The 19,703-nt window shown below is 38.2% G+C and overlaps 1 protein-coding gene across 3 annotated transcripts in view; it reads left to right on the forward strand.

Moving 5' to 3' along the window:
• The window catches only part of LOC150077842 (NPC intracellular cholesterol transporter 1-like), a 671,091-nt gene that overhangs the window by 393,028 nt on the left and 258,360 nt on the right, over window positions 1–19,703 (forward strand). For all 3 annotated transcript variants that reach the window (XM_090384813.1, XM_090384814.1, XM_090384816.1), the window contains one exon: window positions 3,749–3,876. In XM_090384813.1, coding sequence (XP_090240939.1) covers window positions 3,749–3,876 — 128 coding nt within the window. The remainder of the gene's footprint in view (window positions 1–3,748; window positions 3,877–19,703) is intronic.

Raw genomic sequence — 19,703 nt, forward strand, 5'->3', positions numbered from 1 at the left:
CTCCACTACAACAGATGGAAGTTTGTTCCAACTATCAACCACCTACTGGCTAAAGGCAAATTTCCACACATCTATTCTGCAATTCTTTCCTCAATTTGAATTTGTCCCCTTAGGGGAGTAATCTGAGCAAGAGGAAGAATCCTATTAGCATTGAGCTTGCTGCTCTATCCATTTAAGGCCTTATACACCTTGAAGGTGCCTAGTCTCCAGAAGCTACAGAATTTGTAGAATTGTAGCCTTTCTTAGTAACAAAACCCTTTGTTCCACTCACCAATCTTGTTTCCCTTCTCTGTATTCATTCCAGCAGCCCTACATCATTTCCTAAAATGAGGCCTTCACACCTGTATACAGTACTAAGGTGTGGCCTGACCATTGCCTTATACAAAGGGATATCACTCTCTTATCCCTGCTAGCAAAATTCATGTTTATCATTGACAAGACACCATGAGTTACTCTTGCAGCCTTTTTGTCACTGCTCAGAAACTTCATATCTGACTGCACAATTAACCCCAGGTCCATTTCATAATCCACTATCCTGAGTGTAGTACCACCCAGTTGATATGTTACTCTGGGGTTACTGCTACCCATATGCAGTACTTTACATTTGTTAATGTTAATCTTCAGTTAACATCTGTCAGCCCATGTGCTGAACTTTTCAAGATCCTGTTGCTGCAATTAACAACCCTGCCAACCTTCGTATCATCTGCAAATTTAGACATTAACTCTAATATACCTTCATCAATATCATTGATAAATACTGAAAACAACAATGGGTCTAACACTGAACCATGGGGACTCCACTAATAACATTAGTCCATGAAGAGCGGTGTCTATTGATAACCACTCTGTCTTCTCCCACTCAACCATCCTTTTATCCATTGTAACAATTTGCCCTTAATGCCATACTGCTCCAATTTGTACAGTAGTCTTCCATGTGCCACAGTATCAAAAGCTTTCTTAAAATCCAAGTATATGATATCAAAATTATTCTTTGCATCCAATTCCTTTGTGACCACATCATTGTATCCAACCAAATTTGTCAGTCAAGACTTCTCCTTAACAAACCCATGATGTGTCTGAACTATAACTGCAGCCTTGTCTAGATGATCCCGCATTACTTCCTTAACCAGTGACTCCATTATTTTCCCTGGAACAGAAGTTAGACTAACAGGTCTGTAATTGCCTGTGCCACCTCTGTGCTTCTTCTGTGCTTTGATCTCCCTTTGTGAATTGGGAACACATTTGTGCACTGATGATGTATAAGCTTGCTTTCTTGCATTGTATGCCTCTACTAATGCTAAAACTCAGTCAGCTGCTACTGCAACGTCACTTCCCCCTAATACTCCACTACCGAAATCCATTGGTAAAGATAAATAGCAGAAAACCAAGTGACAATGATTGCACTTACTTCCCCAAACAAGATTAAAAAAAAAAAAAAAAAAACCCAGAACAATTAGCTCTCAGAACTTGGGTAGCTGACCATCAGATCCACTAAAAATCAAGTAATAGCTAAATTCCTTCAGTTGAATTGCTATTGATTCTGCTGAAGTAGTGACAACTTCAAGGCCTTCTTACAAAAGTATGACCTAGTGTAACTTTGCTTACATGCTTACAGGAGACAATGAAGGTAAATGATGAATCCCACTTTGCATAAAGTTCCTAACATTTGTAAAGATAGAATTGGGGATTCTCCTGCTCATGGAGGAGTTCTTGTGGCCAGAATCCATTACATTGTTAATGTAAAATAAATGTGTCCTATAAGCATATTCTCATAGACAATAACCCCTCCCTTCTAAATGTGGAACTAACACCTTCCACTTGCTTACTCAGAAGTTTTCTGCTATTGATCTGTCCACTTTTCTTCTATATGCAAATGATCACTTTTGCATATAGAAGAAAAGTGGACCTCCCACTAAGTAGGGTGATAACTATCCTACTTAGTGGGAGGCTGTATGGAAAAGTTTGACATTGCTACAGTCATTCAAGAGCTTATTAATGATATAGTAACAGAACAGATAATATCGTCCATGCAGCTGCCATCTTGAAAAAGTCTACCTGGTTTTCTCCATTGCCAAAACTATGGCAGAATGTAGAATGCACAGTATCAAAAAAAAAAAAAAAAATCAAAATGCCTGAAATGTTAGGAAGATATCCCATGTATAATTTCGTAGATTTTAAACATACTTGCACCACATGTCACCTAGGTAAAATTAAAATTTTGTTTATTATCCATCCCCATCTCCTTCATTACCCATCTATGGACAGATTCAGCAGAAAAATTTTGGTGAAACTAAAGCAGTTGCTCTTGACATTTCAAAGGCTTTTGATGTGTTTGGCATAAAGGTCTTCTATATTAGCTTCCATCCATCTTATGGTTTGCCAACTTTTTTTCGTAATTAATTATTCAGTTTTCTTACTGCGGGTGATGTTTGATGGCACTGTCTTCTCCACTAATGCTGGTGTTTCCCAAGGTTCAGTTCTTTCTCCTACTCTTTTCCTCTTGACCACTCTTTTGCTTCTTCCATTGATCAGAAATTCTATCCATAGTTTTGCTGATGATAGCAGATTGCATTTCACCTTCAGTTTGAGAAACCTGCCTTGCTCAAACATCTTCAACTTCTCAAATATCCACTACCAGTTCCTTAAATGCTGATCTCCAGGTAATTCTCCAGTGGGGTAAAGATAACTGAGTTGATTTTAATCCTTCTAAAACTCAGTCCTGTCTTATCTCACAAAAAGGATTCTTCTGTGCTATGGTCATCATCAGTGACACTCAGATTTCTAGGCGAGTTCATATATCTCTATTCGGGATTACCCTGACTTGGCATAAACACATTACTAATATTGCTTCCTCTGCATCTAAAAAACTGGGTTTTCTCTTTCACTCTTGGCATTACTTTTCTTCCAAACAGCTGGTCAATGCACAAATTGCAATTCTGCCCTACCACGAAACATTGTTCCTACATCTGGGGGTGTTGCCCCCAAAACCTCTCTCAGGCTTCAAGTTTCCATTCAGAAGAGGGCAATTAGATTAATGAATGACTCATCTCTATTAGTCTCTCTACTCTGTCTCGTAGATGTTCGGCTTCTGCTGCATGCCTTTTCTGTAGATACTTCCACGGGCAGTGTTCTTCGGAATTGACTTCTATGATCCTCTCTCCAGTCCGAACATGTGGCACAACCAGTCAACATCATTTTACTGTCCAACTTCCAACTCATAGAACCAGCCTTTCTTCTTCTTCTTCCTTATTCGTTCAACTTCTGTTTTCTGGAAGAATTTTCCTTCATACATATTTCCTGGAAATACGTATGAAGGAAAGCTACAATATTACAAAAGTTCAAGTCTAATGTCAACAAATATCTTCTTTCATCTTTCCAACCTCCAACTCATGCACAGTATTAAGGTCTATAGGTTCTAATACCTTTCGTTTGGGGTTTCATATTATATATAAAAAAAAGACTGCATTGAATTATGCTGTTGACTCAATGCTTAAAGAATGCATACATAATGTGAATTTTTCTTGAATAAATTAGGCTATATGCATAACTTAAAAAAAAATGAAAATTGCAAAAATCTGCCATGTTCTAAGGATGCTAAATTTAAGATTCTACTTTATTATGTAATTCTCTTTTTAAATTTAATGTCTGAAATCCTTAATTCTTTAATATTTCATTCATTATTTTATTAAATACTGTACTGCTAAATTAAGTGATTAGGCTGACTTATGAGTGTGTGTTCTTGTTATAGGTGCCATAACTGATATGCCTGCAGTTAAAGTGTTTGCACTATATGCTGGTCTTGCTTTGATTATTAATTTCTTACTTCAGATGACTTGCTTTTTGGGCCTTTTTACCCTAGATTCACAAAGACAAGAGGTATAATTAAATGATAATTTTGTGGTATAAAATTAATGAGTTAAATTGTGTTAATTACTCAACTGACCTTATTCATTTTGTTGTGTTTTTTTTATTCTTTCTCTCATTGTATTAGCTGTAGTTAACTTGTTACATTTTCCTTTTGTTTTAGGTGCACATTTTTCTTTTATTCTGAATGAATATAAGATAGCCAATATAAATGAAATTAAAAACTTGATGAATTTATTATAGAAATTACACTGGATACACTGGATTAAAGAAATTACACTGGATACATCTTAAATCACTGTATGATACACTTCTCAAAATTCTTCAATGTTCTACATTAAATATTCACATAATACTGCAATTTGTACTGCTCCTTTTGTAGTATATCTTCAACCTGTTTGATAATGGTTGGGTTCCACTTATTTGCATTATAAGTATTTTAGAATATCAGTATTCTAATTGTAGCATGAACTAGTTTTATAACATAATTGGAAGCTTCATTTTGTCTATCTCTTCTACCATGCAGTACAGGCCATTTCTTTTAAAATTATTGGTGGCAAGGCCCAATGCTTCTTATTTCAAGAATACAATCCAGCTTTAAGGTTTTTGCAGGCCAGTTGCTAAATGGTCCACTGAATTGAACCTATTGGTAATGCTATAGGAAGCATCCAGATCAGGTTATTAGTAATCTTGCTGCCTGTACAACTCCAGCTGTGACTTGGAGGAAGTTTCTGCATAGTGGGGGGGAGAGGAATACCAAGATTATACTATGTTCAGGAATTAGTATACCTTGTTATGTGTATGGTATCTCTAACAACTTCATATAATGCATATACCCATCCTAAATTTTAACTTATTTATCTCAATCAAATGAACTTATCTGCAAAAAAACCTAAATATTCCAAAAACTTAACTCTTATCTCACAAATATATATATATATAATCTATTTCTAAGCCCCAATGATGTTCATCTAAGTTGCTAAGTCCAATTTTACTTGTTCTGATGGAATCTCAACTATTTGTTATTTGTGATAATACTTGTATAACTTAACCTAATTACTCGTGTGATTCCTTCCATTTTAAAGGTCATACTTGAGCATATATATATATATATATATATATATATATATATATATATATATATATATATATATAATGTCCAATATTTCATGTCAGACTTCCTGACCTGAGATCTCTTTTTTATTTAACTTAGCTCAAAATCACTTTACATCATTCTATAAAATTCAGTTGTCATCTCGGCACCTCCGTAGCCAGGTGGGCAGGAGCAGCAGTACGTAGCACATACTTCTTGATTAGACAGGGGTTCGAGCCTGTGCGAAGACCCATCAAGCTCTCACCTGCGCAATTCAGTGCCTGAGCTCATTCTTGTGCATCAGGCAACACGGTGGCAATCTTCAAGACAAAACGCACTGGTCCAACAGGAGCTAGTTATTGTCAGGGAAATGGGAAACATATTGTGCAAAAAGGATAGGTGGAATTAGGACCAGGGTACATCTGCCAGGGACAAAAGTAGATGACATACAGCAGATATCACCTTTTCAAAGACAATACCTGCTCTAAAACAATATCGGTGCCTCCTTAGCCAGGTGGGTAGGAGCATCAGTGCATAGCACATGCTTCTTGATTAGACCGAGGTTCGAGCCCATGACCACCAAATACGGAGGATGTGGAAAGGTCAGGGAATGACCACCACATATCCCCGGAGCAATATGACCTTAGTTGCTAATGCTCCTAAAAGCCAAATAACAAACAAACAAGTTGTCATCTCAACAGCTCATTCGGAACTTTGTCTTTCTTTGACATTTGGCTTTCAGAGGTATTTTTAGTCTACAAACCCAATTAGTTCAAGTGCTGAAGCATTTGCCATTACTGACAATCTTGCACAGCTTGTTTGCTAAAGCTTATTTAATAACCTTAACCATACATGTAACACTTTTGATATTTATTTCCTCATCAACAGTTTTAAAAGTAGCTAATATTAGTTAGGTACCTGTATATTATCCCTGTGCTATGGGACAATGGAGTTATCTTCTTGCCTTATATATTTATTTATATTTATGCATACGTATATTTAAGATTATCGGTATTTTGCAGTTCATAAATAACTTTAATATTTTAATGGCAACAAAGATTGCACTGCATATCCCCGGCAACGTCATAACTACTCGCAGGAGGTTAACATGAAGAGTACCATTAGTTGTCCTCTAGAAACAACTTTGTTAACCCTTTTGCAAGCAAGCAGGCACCTCCATAGCCAGGTGGCAAGGAGCCGCAGTGCGTAGCACACGCTTCTTGATTAGACCGGGGTTCGAGCCCGTCACCACCAAATACGGAGGATGCGGAAAGGTCAGGGAATGACCACCGCATATCCCGGAGCAATATGGCCTTAGTTGCTAATGCTCCTAAAAACCAAATAACAAACCTTTTGCAAGCATGTTTGTTTATTCGTATTTTTCTTGTTTGCTTTCTGTGGAAGATTCATGCACACACATATGCATTTCAAGATAATTTCAAATAATGTATCCATCATGGGCAGCAGCAACATGGTGCAAGTGCACCACCTTTGGATTTCAAAGCAATACACAATTTTTTTAAATTTTCATTAATTTATTGAAAGATAAGATATTGCATGTATTTGAAAATTTGGTGAACAAAAAATATTTAATTCCACATGCATCACCTTGCAAAATATCCTGCTGGTGTCCATTGTATCCATTTATGCATAAATTATTTAGAAATTTTCAAGATTGATAAGGATTTGCTTTTCTAAATAATTGCACACACACACAACTAATAATGGATAACAGTAAGAAAATATCTTTGAAATTTGAATAAAAATTTGTACTTGTTAACATTCATTTGTCTGATTTTGGCAAAAAAAAGGTGAAAATTAAGTTGATAAATTAATTTTTGCACAACATGAATAGATTTTGCAGATATTATTGTAAAATAAAAAAAAGTCTGGTCAGGGCAGGGAGGTCATGGCTGCATATGAAAAAGCTAAGAGAGCAAAGAATAGGGACAAGGAACTTTTCATGTATGTGAGTACAACCAAGAAGTAAGTTAATCACGGACCTTTGTGCACTGGGTGTGGGGAAACTCTTAGATAACCCAGCTAATGTTGCAGATAATTTGAATTGGATGATGAATTGAATATTTTTATTCAGTCTTTACTGGGCTCTTCCGTAGCCAGGAGGGCAGGAGAAGCAGTGCATAGCACACACTTCTTGATTAGACTGGGGTTCGAGCCCGTGACCACCAAATACGGAGGATGTAGAAAGGTCAGGAATGACCACTGCATATCCCCGGAGCAATATGGCCTTAATTGCTAATGCTCCTAAAAACCAAATAACAACAAGAACTTATTTCAGTCTTTACTGACAAAAGATCCTTCATGCTAAGAAGCTGTGAAAGTGAGGCAGAGCCATATGAAATTAGTGATGTTGTAATTACAGATTGTTTATTAGAAAAACTTTTGAGCAAAAAGGCAAGTAATGCTCCTAGAATTGATGGCATATACTCTAGTTTTGAGGGAGTGTATTGAACCATTGAGGTTAATTATGAAGCCATCTTTGGACTCGGGGGAAATTACTTTGGATTGGAGAAGTACCAATGTATTGCCAATACATAAAAGCGGTTCTAAGCGTGTAGTTGGTAACTATAGACCAGTTAGCTGGACTTCAGTAGTAGGGAAAATCTTAGAGGCAATGATTAATAGTGCAATCCAGGGATATTTAGATAGATATGTATTTTGAAGGACGCACAACATGGCTTTGTTAAGGGTAAATCTTGCTTAACTAACTTCGTAGGTTATTTTGACACAGTTTCTGATGAGCTGGATTTAAGGAACAATTTCAACATAGTTTATTTGGATTTTAGCAAAGCATTTGATTTGGTCCCTTATGAGGGGTAACTGTTTAAGCTTGAACAAATTGGGATTACTGGTAATATTCTAAGATGGATTGCTTGGTGACTGCAGAGCAGAAGGTGGAGGATTTTGATTAATGGATATTCTTCAGATTGGTGTAATGTCAGGAGTGGTGTCCCTCAAGGATCGGTTCTTGGACCACTGTTTTCCTTTCATTTTTATAAATGACTTCGATGAAGGGACAGAAGGCGTGATGTCAAATTTGCAGATGACGTAAAGATTGGCAGAGTCATTAATGATAAGTTGCAAGCTGCGTTCCTTCAGGATGACTTGAACAGACTTCAAAGATGATTCTTTGAATTTTCAAAGCTGAAAATTTTTTTCAGCCTGGACTGTACTTGTTAACAGGAGAGATTGCTTCTACAGGGATGGGATGCACTTAAATAGAAAGGGTGCAAGAATATTTGCTGATGCTACCGAGGCAGTGTTAGGTGGGTCGGAAAACTGCTAGCTTGGGGGGAGACAAAGACCAATAGATTGACAGTAGCCACTGGCAGAGGTGAAAGAGATTCTTGCACTGCTTCTATTAGAATGAGCAGAAGCCTGAAAAACAAGATGCATGGTATTTCAGAGACTGCTGGGAACCATTGCGGTACAAGTAAACACATGGGCTGTGTTAGGGTAGCTAAGAATAGAAACAGGTGCAGGTATACTTGCGTGTACACCAATGCTAGGAGTTTAGTAAATAAATTTGATGAATTTGAGGTATTGCTCAAAACATCAAAGGCAGATATTGTTGGGATATCAGAGACGTGGTGTCACACAGATATAAGGGATGCAGAACTGCAATTTGGGGAGTACAACGTCTACAGAAAGGATAGACAGGATAGGAAGGGGGGAGGGGTTATGCTATTAGTTAAGAAACACATAAAAACCAAGGAAGTGAAGCCAGTCGACATCGCTGGACAGTGCAGTGTTGAGTCAGTTTGGTGTGACATAAGCATTGGGAGATCAAAATTGAGAGTAGGAGTGTGCTATAGGCCCAATGACTCTGATGAGTATAATAAGGAACTGTACAGGGAAATAGAGTGGGCCAGTAAATCAGAGAGTCTTATAATGGGAGATTTTAATTTCCCAGATATTGACTGGAATTTGGGGGCTGGTTACTCACACACTAGCAGGGCTTTTGTGGATTTATTGGATGATTGTTTTCTACATCAGCATGTTCGGGAGGCAACTAGAGGGAGTAATACTCTTGATTTGATTATCAGCAGTGATTATTCATGCATTAAGAATCTGCAGATAAATGAACCACTAGGTGGCAGTGATCACAGTGTGCTGAAGTGGGAGTTACTCAAAGAGGTAACTACCGTAAGGGGTAAAGGGAAGGGTTATTGCTTCCGTAAAGGCGACTACGATGGACTGAGACAGTATTTAAATTTTATACAGTGGGACCAACTGATGATGTTACCAACAGCAAATTCAAAATGGGAAGCATTCAAAGAACTTATCTTGGAAGCTACTAGACATACCAACTAAGAAATATTGTTCAAGGTTTAGGCCAAAATGGATGTCAGATGAACTAATGAGGCATATGGCAGAGAAGAAAAATGCATGGGATACTTACAAATTAACACATGACACAGAAGCCAATGATAGATACAAGTTGATATGCAACCAAGTTACAAAGGAGGTTAGGCAGGCGAAGGCAGATTACGAGAAATCCTTGGCAAGGGATGCAAAGAAAAACAGCAAAGAGTTCTTTACTTATGTAAACTCTAGAAGGAAGGGGATGAATCAGATTGGTCCACTTGATATTGATGGGTCAACTGTTGATGATACTGCTCAGGTAGCTAACAAACTAAATGAATATTTTGCATTGACATTCACACATGAGGAGTTATTCAGCAAGGGGAATGCCAGAGGTGTATTCAACTCTAGCAGTAAGCTACAGAATCTTGAAATAACTGGGAGTAAAGTGGAGGAGAAACTGTTGAAGATAAACACAAGAAAGGCACCCGGGGTGGATGGGATCTATCCAGTTATATTAAAGGAGGCAGCAAAGGAAGTAAGCAAACCCTTAGCCATAATTATGAGAGCTTCCTTGGACTCAGGGGAGGTACCCATAGACTGGAAATGTGCAAATGTGACCCCAATTCACAAAGGAGGATCAAAGGCTGACACAAGTAATTATAGACCTGTGAGCTTAACTTCTGTTCCAGGAAAATTAATGGAGGCACTGGTTAAAGAAGCACTGCAGGATCATTTAGACAAGACTTCAGTTATAGCTCAGACACAGCATGGTTTTGTTAAGGGGAAGTCTTGCCTGACCAACTTGATTGGATACTATGATGCAGTCGCAAAAGAACTGGATGCAGGGAATAACTTTGATATTATATACTTGGATCTTAGAAAGGCTTTTGATACTGTTGCACATGGAAGACTGCTACACAAATTGGAGCAGTGTGACATTGGAGGCAAATTGCTGCTATGGATAAAGGGGTGGTTGAGGGGGAGAAGACAGAGTGGTAATCAATGGACACTGCTCATCGTGGACTAATGTTATTAGTGGAGTCCCTCAGGGCTCAGTGTTGGGTCCATTATTGTTTTCTGTATTTATAAATGATATTGATGATGGTATATCAAGCTTAATGTCCAAGTTTGCAGACGATACAAAGGTTGGCAGGGTTGTCAAGGACACTACTGACACTATGCTGCTGCAACAGGATCTGGAAAGGTTGAGCAGATGGGCTGAGAAGTGGCAAATGAAGTTTAAAATTGACAAATGTAAAGTACTACACATGGGAAACAGCAACCCCAGAGCAACGTATCAACTCTGTGGTACTACACTGACAGTGGTAGAGAATGAAAGGGACTTGGGGGTGGTTGTGCAGGCAGATATGAAGTTCTCTGAGCAGTGCAGACGGGCTGCAAGAGTAGCTCATGGAGTATTGTCAATGATATACAGGAATTTTTCCAGCAGGGATAAGGAGGTGATTATTCCATTGTATAAGGCAATGGTCAGGCCACACCTAGAGTACTGTATACAGGTCTGGAGGCCTCATTTCAAGAAGGATGTAGAGCTGCTGGAACGAGTACAGAGAAGGGCAACAAGATTAGTGAATGGAACAAAGGGGTGCTCTTTCGAAGAAAGGCTTAAGTTTTGCAAATTACAGTGTCTGGAGACTAGGCACCAGCGAGGTGATCTGATAGAGGTGTATAAAGCCTTGAATGGTTTAAGCATGCTCAATGCTGATGGGATTTTTCCTCTAGCTCAGAAAAATCACCTGAGAGGGCATAAATTCAAATTGAGGAAAGACAGATATAGGATAGACGTGCGGAAATTTGCCTTTAGCCAGCAGGTGGTTGGTTGGTGGAACAGACTTCCATCCCTTGTGGTGGAGGTTGATAGCCTAAATAAGTTTAAGGCTCAGCTGGACAGGTATTTTGAACGAACAGAGGGGTGAAGTGGGTTTTTTTTTTTTTGGCTGATGCTGCATAAGCTTGCTTTCTTGCATCAAATGCCTCTACTAATGCTAATGATCAGAGAAGTGGCAGCTATGTTTTAATGTTACTAAATGCAAGGTCTTATGCTTGGGGAATAGAAACCCACAAATAAACTATGCAATTCATGGCATTGAATTAAAAACAGTGGAGGAGGAAAGGGATCTGGGAGTTACGATATGGATAGATAAAGTTTTCTGAACAGTGGAAAGAGGCAGCCAGGTCTCCTGTCGATGATTTATTGAATGTTATCCTGTAGAGATAGGAGGTCAGCAGATCAGCTTTATGCTTGGCCGAAGTGACAACAGAACCACCTGGTTTTGACAGAAGTGGGAGCAGAGATGGGCAAAAGTTGCAGCCAATAGCTTTGGCAAGAGACCAGACTGCTCGGCTACCATTAGGACAAGAAGCAAGTTTTCTACTCTTAGCCTATTCAAAATCTAGTTTGTACTAATTAATAACTGCTTTACAATTGTTGCGAGCTTTGATGAAAGCAGAAAATGAAACCGAAGAATTGGAAACAAGCCAATTATCATATGCAACATTCTTCTCCTGAACGGCCTTAACACATTTATTGGAAAACCAAGGTTTAGATAAAGGACGAGAATTTAAAGTGGAGTTTGGGATAAAGGATTCCATTCCTACAAGAATAATTTCACTGACACGATCTGAATGACATCAGCAGTTTTGAAACAGTAGTCTGACCAAGGAAAAGAAGAAAAATCTCACAGGTCTTCTCATTTTGCATTCTTGTGTGTGATGCCAAAAAACAAAAGGTTGGAAATAGCCATGATATATAAAGGCTCCATTGGAGAAGAGACAATCACCAAGTTGTGATCTGAGGTGCCTAAAGGACCACTCACTTCAACCGTGTACTTAGAAGGGTTGTTGCGAGAAAAATATCAAGCATTGTTGGCTGTATGGTTAGGATTGTACGGTATTCTTGTAGGTAAATGAACAATCTGTGCCAAGGTCATTAGTAATTGCAAAAGCCTCAGCATATTGGCCAACTGGGTTGGTAGGACTAGAAAGTGCAAGCCAGCTGGAGTTGTGAACATTAAAATCAGCAAGGAAAATTTCCTCACTGTTAGGAAATTTAGATTAGAGAAAGTCAAGTTGCAAAGAGAGGAAGTCGAAGAGCTCCAAGTGATTAGTGGAGTTGGGAGAACAGTAGAGACAACAGATGAATTTGACAGGATGAGGTAGAGTTTTTAAGCCAGAGGAGATTCCAAATTACCAATTCTCTGACAGGAAATATCGGAATGGACATATGCACAAGTACCACTTTTGAGGCGAAAGGAATCATACAGTGAATAATTTGGGCAACTGAGATGAGCAGTGGTTGAATCAACCGATAACTGAGATTCTGTCAGAAAAAGTACATGGGGTTTGGCAGACTGCAAGTGGAAATAGACATTGTTGAGATTAGAATTGAGACCAGTGACCATGCATATTTGTGAAATGAACAAGGAAATGTTTGGGAGGTTTGATCTTTTTGCATATAAGCTTACTCCATTATATTGAAGATCATTGAGAGGAATTATTAAAATGAATGAAGGTGGAATTCTCACTATTGTAAAGAATTTCAGAACTATGGGTCATAAATTCAAATTACAGGGGCTGAAGTTTAGATTAGATTGTAGGGTGTTTTCTTTTAGCCAGTGAGTTGTTGATAGCTGGAACAAGTTGCCCTTTTGTGTAATTGAGGCTGATGGTTTGAATTTTAATATTTTTAAAATTTTACATTTTAATATTTTTATGGCTTAACCCAGCATTAGTGGGGCACCTGAGAATTGTCCCTTTCCTTCACTTTTAAATTCTGCTTGGTCAGTGCTTTCATCTTTTCTTAATGTTATAATTAAAAATATTACAAAAAACATTATTTGTAAAAATAGGAAACATTAGTTTCTTCCATTTTTTCCCAATTTAAAAAGATTAAGTGCCTGAAATTCAAATGCAAGTGCATAATACAGGATGGGTGGCTTGTGTGGTAATCATGCTCTCTTCAAGCAATATCCATATAGTGGCAAAACAGTGGTAGTGAAGCATCTAACAGGTTCTCATGCCCAATTTATACATGAATCACTTCAGAAACTGTCACACTAAATAAAGTTAGGGAAGGATGCTATGTGGTTGTTTTCAATTAAGATTATTATTATATTAAAACCACTCTTATACCACGTGAAAATCAATAATATAGTTTATTAGGTTGTTCGCCTACATTACTGTACATTAAGGTGATGTTTCGGGTATCTTACCAATACTTGTCATCAAACCAAGCTGTTGGGGGAAGAGAAAAATAGAAAGAGTTGTATAAATTGTAATATTTTAGAATATTACAAATAACAATTACAGTATTACTATTATAATTACAATTTACAAATTATGGTTTTTAAGTTTTGAATTGCCATTATAATAGAAAACAGGAAATCTAAGATAATTATAAGGTGTTTCAATTTTTACCTGCTGACAGACTCTTGCCAGTGTTTCCAGGAATCTAGTGTGCAAAACCGGTTTCTTGGTTTTAATTGGGATAAATAAGCAGCTTGAAGGTTCTAATCACATGTTGGGCCTATGTCTTTTTGGCATTTAGCTAAGGATATAACTAATTTAACATTGTGATTGTTATGGGTACAGCGTAATATATATTATGAACTTGATAGCATAAGATATAACATAATACTAGATAGCTTAATATGTATCGCTGCATTTAGGAATCTATTAGTTTAGTGTAGTATTGTCAATTAATCAATTAAATATTAATCTTATTAATGTTCATTGCTAATCAATTAAATGGTATTTACACAGATATCATGCACCAGACTAGAGCAGCAAAGCAACTGGCACAAAGTAGCATGAGTGATGTGGCTTGGGATAACAGAAGGGGGGCAATTTTCCAACTTATCACAGCCTAAAAAAATGTGCAGCTTGTGAAATGTTTGCAAATTTTCTGGAACAGGCCATGATCTAGCCAAAGAGGATGCCTTTTGTGTGCGTGCAGACAGCATGGAGAAATCAGGTGGCAACTCAGTATTCTGATGGGAGTCAGAGTTTGAAGAGTAGGGTAGATGCCCTCAAAGGAATTAAAATGGTAGACCCATCAAGCTCTGAGCTTCACAATTCAGTGCCTGAGCTCACTCTTGTGCATCAGGCAACACAATGGCAATCTCCAAGGCAAAATGCACTGGTCCAACAGGAGCTAGTTATTGTCGGGGAAATGGGAAATAATATTGTGCAAAAAGGATAGGTGAAATAGGACCAGGGTACGTCTGCCAGGAACAAAAGTAGATGACATACAGCAATCACCTTTTCAAAGATGATACCTGCTCTAAAACAATATCGGTGCCTCCTTAGCCAGGCGGGCAGGAGCAGCAGTGTAGCACATGCTTCTTGATTAGACCGGGGTTCGAGCCTGTGACCACCAAATACATATTATGTGGAAAAAATCAGGGAATGACCACCGCATATCCCCAGAGCAATATGGCCTTAGTTGCTAATGCTCCTAAAAACCAAATAACAACAACAACTAAAACAATATCACAAAATGTGATATTGTTGTACAGGGAGATTAATCACATTAAGAGTAGGAGATCTGCAGAATTATTTAACAACGACAGGTTGAAAAAAAAAAAAAAAGAGTTAGGGTTAAATTTGAATGTGTCTACAATTCTGGCAGGACATGATATGCAGGAATATATGATGAGAGCCTTGTCAATCAATTCAGCCCTGGAGAGATTGTGCAAGACTCATGGGGTAGAATTTTTCTCAGCATGGTCTGTGCTTGTTAAAAAGAGACTGCTTCTACAGGGAAGGGATACACTTAAATAGAAAGGGTGCAAGAATAATTGTTGATGTTGTTGAGGTAGTGCTATGTAGGATGGAAAACTACTAGCTTGGACGGATTCAGACTAATAGATTAGCAGTAGTTGCCAGCAGAGGTGAAATGAGTTCTTGCAATGATTGTGTTGGAATGATCAGCCTTGAAAGAAAGGTGATGGGATTTCAAAGACTGATGGGAGTCATCATGGAACAAGTAAATACATGGACCATGTTAGGGTTAGTAATAGGGTGCATGTATACTTGTGTGTACACTAATGCTAGGAGTATAGCAAATAAATTTGATGAAATTGAAGTGCTTTTGAAGCAGCAAAGGGATCTATTGTTGGGATATTAGAGACGTAGTATCACACAGATGTAAGGAATGCAGAATTGGAATTTGGGGAGTAAAATTTGTATAGAAAGGGAGGAAGGTTATGCTGATAGTTAAACACAATCTAGGAAGTGCATCCAGATGACATGGGAGGACAGTGCAACGTTGAGTCAGTTTGGTGTGACGGAAACACTGGAAAAGCAAAATTGAGAGTAGGAAAAGTGTTATAGGCCTAATGACTGAGTATAATGCAGAGAAATAGTGGGCCGGTAAATCAGATTCTTATAATTGGGAACTTCCCAGATATTGACTGTAACTTGTGGGTTGTCACACTTGCATACTAGCAAGGCTTTTGTGGATTTATTGGATGATTTTTGTTTTTTCAGCAGCATGCTTGAGAGGCAACCAGAGAAAGTAATACCCTTGATATGATTATCAGCTGTGATTATTCATGCAATGAGAATCTGAAGGGAAAAAACCCACTGGGTGGCAGCAAGAAAAGTTTACCAGTGTGGGATTTAATTAAAGACAACTATTGTCAAGGCTTTTGCTTTCATGAGGGTGACTACAGAGGTCTCAGTCAGTTTTTAAATTCTATAGAGTGGAACCAACTGATGATGGCACCAAGAGCAAATTCTAAATGGGAAGTATTCAAGGAATTAATTTTAGAAGCTACTAGGCTTTTCATACCAACTAATTCAAGGTTTAGGCCTAAATGGATTTCAGATAAACTAATGATTCATTATTATTATTATTAATAATAGCCATAGGGTGCAAGGAAGCCTGAGGCTTGTGCAGCACAGAAAATAAAAAAAAAAATTCCTGAGTTACTGTGTGTGTGTGTGTGTGTGTGTGTGTGTGTGTGTGTGTGTGTGTGTGTGTGTGTGTGTGTGTGTCAAAAGTAGAAGGGAATCACCAAGGAAGAGAAGAATGATGATATCCAGCTCAGGACCCTAGGTGTACCAAGCCCATACTCACCAGATGTGAGCCCCCAGGGTTATCATGGTGGAGAAGAAAAATGAATGGGATACATAAATTATCAGGCACCACAGAAGCCTTAGTCTATAATCAATTAGAAAGGAGGTTAGGAAAGCGAAGGCAGATTACAAGAAATCCGTGAAGTGGCAATAGAACCATCTAGTTTTGACAGAGGTGGGAAGAGAGATGGACAAAAGTTGATGCCAATAGCTTTTGCAAGAGACTGGAATGCTTGGCTACAATTTGGACATGAAGCAAGTTTTCTACTATTAATCTGCTTGAAATCTAGTTTGGACTGCTTTACAATTGTACGAGCTTTGGTGTAGGCAGAAAATGAACTTGGGGATTTGGAAACAAGCCAATTATGATGTGCAATATTCTTCTTTTGAACAGCTTAGCACATTTATTGGCAAACCAGGGTTTAGATAAAGGATGAGATTTTATGGTGGAGTGTGGAATAAAGGATTCCATCCCTTCAAGGATAACTTCACTGACATGATTGAGAAAACATTGGCATCAGAAGATTTAAAACAGTAATCCGACCACAGAAAAGAAATCTTGCAGATCATCCCATTTTTCCTATTTGTAATGCCGAACAACAAGAGGTTGAGAATGAGAGAGAGGCTCCATTGGGGAAGAGAACATCACCAAGTTGTAATCAAAGTTGCCTGAAGGACCATTTATCTCAACCATGTGCTTAAAAAGATTTTTCATGAGAGAAAGATCAAGCATGTTGGCTGTGTGATTAGGATTGTCTAGTATTCTGGTAGGTAATTGAACAATCTGTGCGAAGTATTAGCAATGGCCACATGGCGCAAGGAAGCCTATGGCTTATGCTGCATCAGCCAAAAAAAAAAAAAAAAAAAAAATATATATATATATATATATAAATAAAAAAATAATTAATAATAAAATAATAATAAGAAAAAAATTAAGAAATAATAATCAATAAATAAGAGAAAAGAAATGGACAACCTAAGCATTTCCCTCTTCCCGTAGGTAATTATTCAGCTGATCTTTGAATTTCCACAAATTTTCAGCCTCTACCACCCATGTATGTAACTTATTCTAGTAGTTTATAACTTGATGATGCAAGTTATAAAAACTTGCATCATCAAGTTACTTGGCAAAAATAAAACTTCCTGTAATCCAGTCTAAATACCTTCTCCCCCATACTTGAAATTATGGCCCCTAGTTCTAGAATCATTTATAACTATGAAAATTTCATCCTCATTCATTTTGCTTGTGCCTCTGAGCCTTAAACACCTCAATCAAGTCTCCTCTAATGTGCCTAGTTTCCAAGCACTGCAACCCACATATTCGAAGTCTTTCCTCATATGGATGCCCTTTTGCCGATTTCAAGTTACCTGTCTCTGTATCCTTTTCAAGAAGGCCAAAGTCTTTCTTTAGGTGCAGTCTCCATACCTGAATGCAGTATTCCAAGTGTAGTCTAACAATACCCTTATACAATGGGATTATGACGTCCTTATCTCTACTAGCAGTTGTTTGATAAATCATCGATAGGACACCATGGGCCTTCCTTGCAACCTGTCTACAATGCTCAGAGAACTTAAAAGTCTGACCATATCGTAACACCCAAGTCCCTTTCCTCCACTACTGACTTTAGTTCAACTCTGCCAAGTGTATTTGGGGGGGGGGGGGGGTTACTGTTCCCCAGGTGCAATACTTTACACTTTGCTGGATTAAAGCATAGCTGCCATTTTTCTGACTATCCATGAAGTCTATCTAGGTCATTCTGAAGAAGCTTTGCTGCTTGGCAGTGATCATTAACTATTCTACTAATCTTTACATCATCTGCAAATTTAGACATCACTCCCTTTATCCCTTCGATGTCATTTATGAAAATCAAAAACAGCCGTGGTCCTAATACTGATCCTTGGGGGGACCCCACTTCTTACATCAACCCAATTTGAGGAATAACCATTTATCACAACCCTCTGCCTCCTGCCCTGAAGCCATTGAGCTATCCATCTAAGGACTTTCCCTGCGATTCCAACTTATAAAGTAACTGCTGAGTCAAATGCTTTGCTGAAATCCAAATAAACAATGTCGAAATTATTCCCAAAGTCCAGCTCTTGATCAAAATAGCTAACCAGATTAGTTAAACATGATTTTCCCTTTACAAAACCATGCTGAGTACCTTTCAGAATTCCATTTATCTAAATGATCCTGAATTACAGCTTTGATCATTGTCTCCATGATTTTCCCTACTACTGAAGTTAGACTAACTGGCCGGTAATTTCCCACTTCACTCTTAGAACTGCCCTTATGTATTGGGGATACATTGGCACTTTTCCAATCCAACGGAATCACTCCCGAGTCGAGTGATGCTCGCATAATTAGCCTCAGTGGTTCAATGCACTCACTTGCTGCCTCCCTTAAGATTATAGGGTATATGCCATCAACCCCAGGAGGTCATTAGTAATTGCTAAAGTCTCAGCATCTCGACCAGCTGGGTCCATGTGACTAGAAAATGGGAGCCAGCTGGGGTTGTGAACATCAAAATCATCAATTACCTCAGAGTTAAGAAAATTGGACTGTGGAAAAGTAAAGTTTGAGAGAGAGAGAGAGTTCCAAGTGATTAGTGAGGTTGGGAGAATAGAGACAACAGATGAATTTAATAGAATGTGGTAGAGAGGTTTTATCTAGAAAAGATTGAAAAGAGGAGATTCCAAATTAAGTCTCTGCAAGGGAATATCAGAACAGACATATGCACAAGTACCACCTTTGAAGCAAAAGGATTCAAATCATATAGTGAATAATTCAGACAATGAAAATGAGCAGTGGTTGAATCAACCGATAACTGAGATTCTGTCAGAAAACGTACATGGGGTTTGGCAGACTGTAAGTGGAAATGGACATCATTGAAATTTAGAACTGAGACCACATGTATATATGAAATGAACAAAGAAGTGTTTGGGAAGTTTAGATCTTTTTGCAGATAAGTTTGTTCCATTTGTTTGACAATTCATGTTGTATTCAGTAGTAAGAAAAGGGGGGGGGGGTGAAAGACATGCTGTATGAAGTAATGAAATTTTTGGATATGGCGTACACATGTTAAGAATGTACCCAGTTCCTTGACATAACATGGCCGTGACCATGCCCGTACATACACACTACTTGGACTCCCTGCAGTCACTATCTGGCAGGCAGAGGCAGCAAGAATGTACAATAGCTGATCCGGAAGCTTCCTAGAGAGACAGCAATAGGTTTGATCTGGTGGATTATCTAGTGGGCAGCTTGTGAGCCCAGTTTTAGAGGTGTACCCTTGAAATCTAAGGAAGATTAGATCATGCC

This window comes from Mastigoproctus giganteus, chromosome 11 (assembly GCF_048544385.1).
Source record: "Mastigoproctus giganteus isolate SK-2022 chromosome 11, ASM4854438v1, whole genome shotgun sequence".
NCBI lineage: Eukaryota > Metazoa > Arthropoda > Arachnida > Uropygi > Thelyphonidae > Mastigoproctus > Mastigoproctus giganteus.